At 68.9% G+C, this 10767-nt stretch overlaps 2 protein-coding genes across 2 annotated transcripts; one reads left to right on the top strand and one right to left on the bottom strand.

The window, feature by feature from the left end:
- Positions 1–790: 790 nt before the first annotated feature.
- On the top strand, positions 791–5770 carry AURANDRAFT_28557 (hypothetical protein; the record flags this gene model as incomplete). The annotated part of the gene is made up of 2 exons (XM_009040293.1): positions 791–988; positions 4991–5770. 2 exons carry the CDS (start codon positions 791–793, stop codon positions 5768–5770), a joined length of 978 nt encoding a protein of 325 aa, XP_009038541.1.
- A 2978-nt stretch (positions 5771–8748) lies between these two features.
- AURANDRAFT_10606 (hypothetical protein) lies at positions 8749–10057 on the bottom strand (the record flags this gene model as incomplete). The annotated part of the gene is made up of 2 exons (XM_009040244.1): positions 8749–9415; positions 9513–10057. Coding segments are annotated over 2 exons (1212 nt in total), but the record flags the coding sequence as incomplete, so codon positions are not given.
- Between the last annotated feature and the right edge of the window lie 710 nt (positions 10058–10767).

The following is a 10767-nucleotide window of genomic DNA, read 5'->3' as shown; positions in this document are numbered from 1 at the left end:
TTTCTCCGGGGGCGCGGTCCCCGCGCGGAAGCTGACGGGATTCGCGAGTCGAGACCGTGGCTTGTAGGCGATGTTGCGGAGGACTTCTGCCCCAAGAAGCAGGCGGAGGACCTCGAAGTGACGGTGGAAGAACTCAGACGCCTCAATCAGGACTTCTTCCACGACCTCGCTACGTTCACCGGGCGCGATGCCGCGGAAATCAGCGCGGAGACCGCGTGCGACAAGCACTTCTCGGCCGCGGAGGCCGTGGAATACGGCCTCGCGGACCTCGTCCGCGTGCCGGCGGACCGCCGCGGCTCAGACTAAGGGCCGCGGGTACTAGGTCTAAGACTCAAATCGTCTCGCCTGCTTCTCGATGATGGGGGCGGCGGCGTTAGCTCGCGCGGCGCGCGGGGCGGCGCGCGGGCGGCGGCGGCGGCGGCGGGGGGGGCGCGGAGGTCCGCGAGGCCGGGCCGGTCGACGCCGGCGGCGGCGCGCCTCGCGGGCGCGCGCGGCCGGCGTCGTGCTTGTCGCGCTTGTCGAGACTAGCGGCCGGCGTCGTGCTTGTCGCGCTTGTCGCGACTAGTCCTTGCGCGTGCGGCACTTGATGACGCGGTTGCCCTTGGCGTCGTACTTCGGGTCCTTGCCCTTTTTGACGCCGCAGGACTCGTCCGCGCGGCAGTGCGCCTTCTTCGTTTTGTACTTGCACACGTGCTTCTTGTTTTTGCACTTTTTAGCGCTCTTGTTGTACTTGCAGTGCTTCTTCTGGTTGCACTTGGACTTGGACTTGCTCGCGAGCGCGCAGTCGGACATGCACGCGTGCGACCCGAAGACCCACTTGCACCGCTTGTTCTTGTTGCACTTCTTCTCCTCCGCGAGCGCGGCCCGGCCGCAGCCCCGGACCTTGGGCTTGCGGGCCGTGGCCACGGGCGCGGGCGTGGGCTCGGGCGTGGGCTTGGCCGTGGGCTTGGCCGTGGGCGCGGGCGTGGGCTTGGCCGTGGGCATGTCCGTGGCCGGGGGCCATGGATCGGGGATCGGCACCGCCGGGTAGGGCGACCAGCGCATGGGGACGTCGACGGGGTACTCGTAGCGGGTCTCGTTCGACCCGGTGACGAGCGGGTGGGCGTTCGTGGCGTTGCAGAGGCCCGCCCGGTGCGCCTCGCAGAGCGCCGCGGCGTCCTGGACGGGGTTGTGCACGAACCAGAGCGGATCGACCATCATGGAGTCCGACAGGTCGCTGTTGATCGTCTCCGTCCACATGCTGGTGCAAGGGTACGGGCGCGACGGATCGGTCGGGTCGATGCAGAGGTGGAGACCCCACGCGCGGGTGGTCGGGAGGTAGAAGCCGCCGGCCGCGATGGTCGCCTGTTGAAAGGCGAACCAGTCCTCGAAGCTGAACTGCTGCGCGAACGTCCCGCTGGAGAGGTACTCGTTCGCGCTCACCTCGGTCGTGTCGCAGACGCCGAAGAAGTCGAGCGTGCCGTCCTTGAGGGGCTTGTAGAAGGGAAAGTTCTGGCCGTTGACCGTGTGGGGGGAGGCCTGGTGGAGGTGGAAGCAGGCCTTCGGGAGGCCCATGAACTTGGGGTCGCCGTCCTCGTCGCAGGGGTCGTAGGGGATGCCGACGGACGCGACCCAGCGCGCCGAGAGGCCGAGCTCCGAGGCGTTGTAGGAGTTGGGGCCCCAGAGGGAGGGCGTCTGCCCGCCGAAGGCGGGGGCGAGCTGCGGGTACGCGGTCAGCGAGGAGTCGAAGTGGTCCCGGAAGAAGACCGGGCCGTCCGTCGTCGAGCCGAGCGGATCCTCGACGAAGACGTAGTCCTCGGTGGGCGCGTACGAGGCGAGGCTGATGGACGCCGCGGAGAAGTTGCCGTCGAGGCCGAGCAGGTCCGCCGAGACGGCCACGCCGACGGCGAGGCCCGCATTCATGGTGTTCGCGAGGCCGCCCGCGTAGAACGGCACGCGGTGCTTCGGGGCGACGGGGTTGTCGCCGGCGGTGACGTTCGGCGGGCGCGGCGAGAACAGGTCCTCGAGGGCGGCGTCCGTGTTCCTCTGATAGTTCATACGAATTCCCTAAATCGACAGACAGAAATACCTCATATGATAATGGGTCCCTCGGATCTGCCTCATAATAATATAAAGCGTTCCAATCGTCGACGGGAATGTCATCATTCTTTGGTGTCGACCAACCGTTATTTTTATAATAGGTATCATTTAAAACTGGAGTACATACATATCCTACTTGTCTTTCCTGCCAGGTCACACCGCGGTAGACGCCTGTCGTCCGCAGTGCACGAGAGTCGCTGCACATGTTCATTGTCCAGCTGTTAGGAGTGTTGCGGTTCCCCGCGAGAAGCCGCGTCCAGGGAGCCGGTGCAAAATTAAGCCGCCATCTGGAGGCCCCCGCTCAAAACCGCCGCGTGCCGAAGCCGAAGGGGCGGCTCGCGGACATGGGCACGAAGGTCGACGTCGTCGGGGCCTTGTCCGGCGCCGCGCTGAGGTCGCTGACCATGTCGCCCCACATGCCCTTGGTCGCCGGCGGCGCCGCGGGCTTCGGCTCCGCGGCCGCCGCCGGCACCGGCGCCGGCGCGGGCTTCGCGGGCTTCGCCGGCGGCGCCGCCGGGTCCGCCAGCCGCCGCAGGTTCTCGGGCTTCGCGCCGAGGCGCGCGCCGTCGTCGAGGACCACGGCGTAGCGCGCGCCCGCGCGGCGCTCCACCGTGCCCTTTGCGCCGTTGCGGCTCGCGGCGGCGACCTGTGTGCGAATCAACCAGTGAGCTGGGACGTCCCGACCAAACTTTGAAGTTCTCTAGCTCGGTCAAATCGAAGTCGATTCGGCTGAGTTTTGAACGAATCGATTGCTCTCGTCGAGTTCTCGAAGCACAGCCGATGAGCTTTCAAATAAGCTCACGTTGAAGTCGGGTTGAAGATATGATTTCCACGCAGGCGGCGACGAGGCCGCAGATCTCGACGCGGTCGCCCGCGGCGAAGCCGCCCGGCCGCGCCGCGGCCTTCTTCTTGGCCGCCTTCTTTTCGCGGAGCTCGTCCTTCGCCGCGTCCTCGCGCAGCCGCTCGACCTCCTTGGGCGACATCTGCACCTCCTCGATCTGTAAATCGTCGTCGCTGCTCTCTTCTCCCGCGCGGAGCTTTTCCACTTCCTCGGGCGACATCTGGACCTCTTCGATCTGCAAATCGTCGTCGCTGCTCTCCTCGCCCGCGCGGAGCTTCTCGACTTCCTCCGGCGACATCTGCACCTCCTCGATCTGCAGGTCATCGTCGCTGCTCTCCTCGCCCGCGCGGAGCTTCTCGACTTCCTCGGGCGACATCTGGACCTCCTCGATCTGCAAATCGTCGTCGCTGCTCTCCTCGCCGGCGCGGAGCTTCTCCACCTCCTCCGGCGACATCTGGACCTCCTCGATCTGCAGGTCGTCGTCGTCGCTCTCCTCGCCGGCGCGGAGCTTCTCCACCTCCTCCGGCGACATCTGGACCTCCTCGATCTGCAGGTCGTCGTCGTCGCTCTCTTCTCCCGCGCGCAGCTTCTCGACTTCTTCCGGCGACATCTGGACCTCCTCGACCAGCAGGTCGTCGTCGTCGTCGTCGTCGCCGGCGCGCAGCTTCTCGACCTCCTCCGGCGACAGCTGCACCTCCTCGACCAACAGGTCGTCGTCGTCGTCGTCGTCGCTCGCGCCGCCCGCGCGGAGCCGCGCCATGTCCTCGGCCGACACGGCGACCTCCTCGATCTCGAGGTCGTCCTCGAACTCGTCGTCCGAGTCCGGCGCGACCGTGCCGTCGATTTCGCCCGGCGCGAGCGGCGGCTCCGCCGGCGCGAGCCGCCTCCGCAGCCGCGCGCGGTCGACGTTGCGGAACGCGACCTCGGACGCGCGCCAGGCGTCCCAGTCCGACGGCTTCGACAGGCTCGCCGGCGCACCGCCTAACACCTCGACGCGGGGCAGCGCCGCGGGGCCGACGTCGCCCTTGGAGGGGTCGATGCGCTGGGGGCCCGTCGTGACCTTGTGCGTCACCTTCTGGTGCTGTTGGTGTGCGTAGTAGTAGGAGCTCGCGTTGATCGCCGAGTCCGCCGCGACCGCGGGCAGGCCCGCGGCGTCGTCGATCTTGTGCGGCGTGTAGTCGAAGTCGACCTACGACGCACGTCGGTCACGATGGTTCATCGTTTTCCCGGTCAAAAACTCTCGGCCGCGGGACGCCGAAGTCGACCTCCTTGGTCTTGGGCCGGAGGCGCTCCATCTTCGGCTGGATCCGGAGGTCCTCGTCCGCGGCCTCCGTGGGGTACGTCTTCTCGGGCTCCGGCGCCTTCTCGGACAAAAGCTTCTTCTTCTGGTTTGGCTGGGGCAGGCCCGCCTTGGCGGCCTTCCACCCGACGCGCTGGCACGCCATCGAGCACCAGTAGACCGTCGCGCCCTTGACGCTCACGGTGCGCGCCGTCGGCGCGCCGCAGACGGCGCACTCCTTCGTCGCGCCGTCGGCGCCGACGCGCCGCGCCTTCTTCACCTTGGCCCGCGCGGCGGCGAGCTCCGCGTCGATGGCCGCCAGGGCCTCGGGGTCCGACGTGGCGGCGCGTTTCGCCGCGAGCGCATCGATCTTGTTCTTGAGCTTGAGGAACCGCTGCTGCTGCTTCTCCTCCATGGGAGTCGCTGGCGGCCGAGGGCAAAAGACCTCTTTTCTCTTGGCGGTGGAGATGGCGGACGAGGACTGTGTGATTCGAGGTTGTCGATGGTTCAACGTAGAATTTGTTGAATCGATGTTGGAGTTAAGAAGGAAACGGGAAGGAAGCGCGCGCGGGGTCACGCACGCGTCGATGCGGCCGAGGCGTCGGCCGACGGGGGGAATGGGCGCCTAGGAGACGACCGCGTGGCCGGTGGCGCAGTTGCAGAGGTCGCACTCCGTCTTCCACCACATGCAGGTGGTGGTCGGGCTCGGCGTCGGCTGCGGGACGGGCACGCCCGTCGGGTAGCTCGTCGGCTCCGAGGTCGGGATCGTCGAGGGCGCCGGCGACGGGTAGGGCGTCGGCGGCTCGGTGGGCAGAGCCGTGGGCAGCGGCACCGGGATCGGCGTCGGCCGGCTCGTCGGGATCGCCGTCGGCTCGCCCGTCGGGGCCGACGTGGGGAACAGCGACGGCGCCGGGGACGGCGCCGACGAGGGCTCCGGGCTCGGGATCGGCGTCGGCGCCGGGATCGGGATCCCCGTGGGCTGGGGGATCGGCACAGCCGAAGGCTTGGGCACGGGCAGAGCCGTCGGCGACGGCGTCGGGAAGGCGCTGGGCTCTTCCGTCGGCGCGCTCGTCGGTCCCGCCGTGGGCACGGAAGTCGGAAACGGGACCGGGGCCGACGTGGGGACCGACGTGGGGGCAGGTACCGGGGAATGCGTCGGCTTGGATGTAGGCGTGGCGCTGGGCCTCGACGTCGGGACGGCGCTGGGCTTGCTCGTCGGCAGCGAGGTCGGCTCGATCGACGGTTTGCTCGTGGGCACGAACGTGGGCTCCGACGTCGGGAGGCCCGTCGGGCTCGGCGTCGGGTACGACGTCGGCGCGAACGACGGTTGCGTCGAGGGTAGGCCCGTGGGCGCCGCGCTCGGCTTGTCGGACGGCGCGAACGTGGGCTCGGACCTGTGTGGAAATCAATCAGCCACTGGTTTGGGACGTCGGGGCCAAACTTCAGAAATCTCTAGCTCGGTCAAATCGAAGTCGATTCGGCTGATTTTTGGACGAATCGATCGCTCTCGTCGAGCTCTCGAAGCAGAGTCGAAGATTCTGGTCCAAACCGTTCGAATACGCGCACATTGAAGTCGGGTTGAAGATTTTGATTTCCGCTCAGGCTCGGACGTCGGCAGGCTCGTCGGCGCGGGCGTCGGCGTCGTCTCGTAGTGGATGTAGACGAAGGTCGTGTTGTAGAGGTAGGCGATGGTCTCGGCGTCGGAGGAGCCGTCCAAGTTGCCGAGGTGGACGCCGTAGTCGTCGGTGTAGAAGAGGAGGTCCTGCTCCCAGTCGACGGACACGGACTTGGCGCCGGGCACGTCGCCGTAGACCGTCTCGATCTGCGTGTTCAAGATCGTGTCGCGGTAGACCTTGTCGTCGCCCGTCCAGTAGACGTAGCCGTTCTCGCTGTCCATGGCGACGCCCGTGACGTAGTAGGACGGCGAGAGGAACGTCGTGACCTCGGTGATCGTCAAATCCGTGGACTCGTAGTGCGTCGCGTAGATCGCCCCTTCCCCCGTGAAGATCACCAACCCCGTCTTCTTGTCCACGGCGACGCCGTAGGGGTCCGGGATGCCCTTGACCAAGATCTCGGCGCTGCCGCCGTCGTAGTCGCAGGCCATGAGGTAGCCCAGATTCGCGTCCACAAAGTAGAGCTGGCCCGTGTAGTCCCAGTAGTCGAGGCCCATGCCCGCGCAGTCGCTCGACCCGTCCGTGCCGATGTTCGAAGAGTCGCAGTAGTCGAGGATCTCCGTGACGTCGAAGCCGGAGATGTCCGCCTTGTAGACCGCGCCGTTCTCGGCCACAAAGTTCACCGTCGTGTCGTTGGAAGCGAGCGTCACGCCCTGGGCCTTGCCCGTCGTGTCGACGAGGACGTAGGCGGAGATGCCCGCGTCCTGGTGGTCCATGACCCAGACGTAGGACAGCTCGGAAGTGCCCTCGGTCCAGAGCACGGTCCAGTACTCGGTGAGCGTCGGCGCCGCCGTCGCGACGGCCGCCGTCATCTCCGCGCCCCCGACGCCGCCCTTCTGCCAGGGCGCGCCCTGCTTGGACTGGAGGGCCCGGCGCGACTCCTCGCAGCCCGCCTCGATGCGGTAGAGGGACGCGAGGTCCGTCGGCTCGCCGCCGAAGGCGCCGTAGAGCGTCGACGCCGACGCCTTGAGCAGGTCGCTCGCGGCGCCCGCGGCGCTCGAGCTCGTCGACACGGCGAAGATCGCCACGGCCACGAGGCCCGCGGCCCCGACGGCCGCGCCCTTCGCCCCCCGCACCATGGTCTGTGGCCCGCGCGACGAGAGCAGCCCGCGCAACCAGGAGAGACGCAATCGAAATGTGGCAGCCCTCGATGATACGGATCGGATGTTCACCGTGCTGCCCTCGATGATGTTCACCAGGTGCTGCCCTCGATGATGCGAACACCATGGTTGTGAGCTTGTGAATTGCTGCTCGTCGCATGCGCCGCGATGCGCATCTTCTCCTCGCGTGCCTCGTCGTCGTCGTGCAGGCCGGCCCGTCGGCGCTCGGCGCGCTGAAGCCGACGTCGAGCGCCAACGGCACCGCGGCCTGCGCCGCGCTCGCCGCGGACCTCGACGCCGGCGGCCTCTGGCCCCGGCTCCGCGAGGCGCTCGCCGCCGCGCCGGCGCCGGCGGTGCAGGTCTTCGCGAACGACGCGCACCGCGTGCTCCTCGGCAACTTCCTCTGCGGCCTCGCGGCCCGGCCGCGGACGCGCGGCCCGGCGTCGCGCCGTCGCGACGACCTTCGAGAGATGTCGGGTGATGAACACTCGTGACCGACGTACTTGGTAGGCGGCGCCTGCTCGCGCACGTCGTCGCCTGGGCCGCCGACGGCGCCGTCGCGGCCTACGTGCGGCGCCGCTGGCCCGCGGTCCGCGTCGTCGACGGCGTCCCGCGGTTGTGACGGTTTTCGAGAGATGGAAAATCATGACCGACGTGCTTGGTAGGTCGTCGACGTGTCCGCGGCGCTCGCGGACGGCGACGCGGCGCGCGACGCGCCCTTCGAGTCGTCGGCGTACGCGCGCTTCGCCGCGGTCAAGGCCCTCATGCCCCACGCGGCGGCGGCCCTGCGCGCCCCCGCGCTCACGCAGGACGCCGACGTCGTCCGCGGCCCGGGGCCGCCGAAACGTGATTCGGGGTACCGTCGAGAGCGACGGACGCGGCGGGGAACCGGAAACTCCAGAAGTCGATTCGGCTGATTTTTGGACGACTCGATTGCTCCCGTCGAGGTCTCGAAGCACGGCAGAAGAGCTCGCGTCAAAATGGTCTCAGGGTTGAAGATTTGAGTTCCGCGCAGGTCTGGCTCGGCGACGTGCCCGCGTACTTCGACGCGCGCTTCGGCGACGCGAACATCGAGGCCGTCGCCTTCGCCGACTCGCCGCGCGTGGACCCGCGGTCGCGGCCCTGCAAGCGCAAGGAGGCGCCGGCCATGGCGCGCTACGCGGTCGACGGCGCGGCCTTTCTCGCGCGCGCCGCGGCGCCGAAGAAAAAGTTCGCCTACGACTTCGACGCCTGCGCGGCGCACCGCTGCGTCGACAGCGTCAACGGCGGCTTCCTGTACTCGCGGGCGCGCGGCGGCGCCGTCGACGCCGCGCTCGAGGCCTGGTTCGCGGACTGCGGCGCGATCTGGGAACACAGGGCGAACCAGCCGAGCCTCGTCGCGGCGCTCCGCGGGGCGGCCTGCGCCTACGACGCCGGCGGCGCGGGGAGCGCGGCGCCGGACGCCTGGCGGCCCGCGAACGCGACGTCGTTCCTCGGCGCGCGGCGGCCGAAACTCGTCGTCGCGAACCAGGATTTGTTCGTCTCCGGCCGGCGCGGCGCGTTCGCGCGCGACGCCGTGCGCCGGGGCGCGCTCCTCGCCTTCCACGCGAACTTCCGCTTCGGCTGGCGGGCGAAGTGCGACCTGCTCCGCAAGCTCGGGCTGCTGTTCGTCGAGACCGCGGGCGACGTGTGCGCCGACCCCGCGGGGTTCGAGTGCAGCGGCGACCCACGAAGCAGCGCCGACTCCGCTCCCCCGCCGCCGCGCCGCGCCCGTTAGATGGCCTTAAGCGCCGCGCGGCTGAGGAGGAACGGCGCGGCCTCGCGGAGCAGGTCCAGGTCCGGGTCGAGGTTGCGGCCGATGCCCTCGACGATGGTGATGGCGACGACCGTCGTCGCGAACTTGGCCTCGAGGCGCACGCGGTGGCGCCGGCAGACGTCGAGGACCTCGAAGAGGAGGCGGCCGATGTCGAGCTCGCCGAGCGTGACGACGGAGAGGCCCGCGTCCGACGCGGACGTCGCGGCCTTGATCAGGCGGTCGACGTCCGCGGCGAAGGCCTCGCGGTCGTCGCACTCGTGGTAGCGCGCGCGGTCCAGCAGCAGGTGGCCGCAGGCCCGGCCGTCGCGGCGCACGACGGCCGCGAAGAGGTCGACGAAGTTGACGAGGTCGCGCCGCTCGAGCTCGAGCGTGAGGCCCGCGTCGAGGATCACGAGGTCGAAGGCGCCCCGGGCGACGGACGCGGCGACGTCGGCGCCGTGGGGCCGCACGAGCAGGTTCCCGCTGTGCATGTCGCAGTGGACGCAGTTGTCGACGAAGAGCATCTTCAGCAGCGCGCGGAGGCCCCGCGCCGCGATGGCCCGCTTCGCCGCCTTGGCCTCCGGCGCGCCCTCGAGCGCCCGCAGACATTCCGCCAGCGGCAGGCCGTCCTCGAAGGACTCGACCAGCGCGCCGCGCCGCGCGAGGAACCTGCGAGGGTGTGGAGCTGTCCGGCCGGCGCCACGCGGCCTACTGGGCCCTCGCCGCCGTGACGATCAGCTGCTATGCGCGCGCGCGCAGCTTCGACACCGCGAGGCGCGGCTCGGGGATCGCGACGCCCGCCTCGCGCGAAAAGTTTTTCCGGAGCTTCCGCAGCGCGTCCGCCTCGAACTCCATGCTCGAGCTCCGCCCCATCTTCTCCGAGAAGTCGTCGACGAGGCCCACGGGGTCGAGGAACTTGGCGATGGACGGCGCGAGGCCGTCCGCGGCGCGCGCGAGAAACGCGAGCACCGCCAGATCCTCGGACACGGCGCGCCGCGTCGCCGGGTGCACGAGCTTCACGGCGACGCGCCGCCCCTCGTAGACGCCCCGGTGGACCTGGGCGACGACGCCGCTCCCGACGGGCTCCGGCTCGATGGCGACGCGATTTCGCCAGCCCGCGCCGAGCGCGTCGAGCAGCGCGAGCTCGCTGTCGAGGCGGCCGTGCGGTCGCGCGGCGTCCTGGAGCCGCTCCATGTGGTCGCAGAAGGCGGCGGGGAAGACGTCGCGCCGCGTCGCGGACCACTGGGCGAGCTTCGTCACCGTCGGGCCCGCGGCCTCCGTCGCCCAGAGCAGGTGCGCGAACCAGAGCCGCCGCAGCCGTCGCAGTCCGAGGACGTACGCCGCGGGCGCCCAGCACGCGACGGGACCGAAGAGCGCGAGCCAGCGCGCGAGGCGGCGCGTGACTAAGCACCAGAGGCGCCAACCGCCGTGGGGGACGACGACGCCGAAGCGGTCGGGGCGGAGGAGGTGGAGCTTTGGTTGTCGGAGTTGTTGCGCGGCGGCGTTGTTGTGTGTAGTGTTGTGCGTGATGACGAGCGTTGTTGTGGCGATCGCTGGCGGCACGAGGAGGCGCGGCGCTGCTTTGCGCGCGGTGATGCGCAGCGCTGCGGTGGCGCGCGCGGCGGCGGAGAGCATCATCGTCTCGAGCTTGAGGGGATTGAGGGGTTTTGTGCTCCCAAGCCGGCGTCGTCGGCCGTCGCTCGCGCGGCCGGCCATGAGAGACCTACGCCAGCCGAGCGGGTATGGTGCTCTCAGGGCCCGGGAGGGGCAGTAGTACTGCCCTCCCCGTGTGGGGTAGTGAGTAGTAGAGCTTCGTGTAATTTAGAATCGTGGAGTGGAGGTGTGTTGTTTGTATAAATAAAAAAAGATGGAGGTGTGGAGGTGTGTTGTTTGTTAAATAGAAAATCAAAAAAGAAGAAGAGGTTCCACCGGGATTCGAACCCGGGTCGCAGGAATCAGAACCCTGACGCATCGCTGTTAGGCAGTGATGACCGACTAAGGCAGTAGGGGGCCGCTGTGGG

This window comes from Aureococcus anophagefferens, assembly GCF_000186865.1.
Source record: "Aureococcus anophagefferens unplaced genomic scaffold AURANscaffold_14, whole genome shotgun sequence".
NCBI classification, from domain to species: domain Eukaryota; class Pelagophyceae; order Pelagomonadales; family Pelagomonadaceae; genus Aureococcus; species Aureococcus anophagefferens.
The sequence above is the reverse complement of the archived record's forward strand: the minus strand, read 5'-3'. Positions and strand labels throughout refer to the sequence as shown.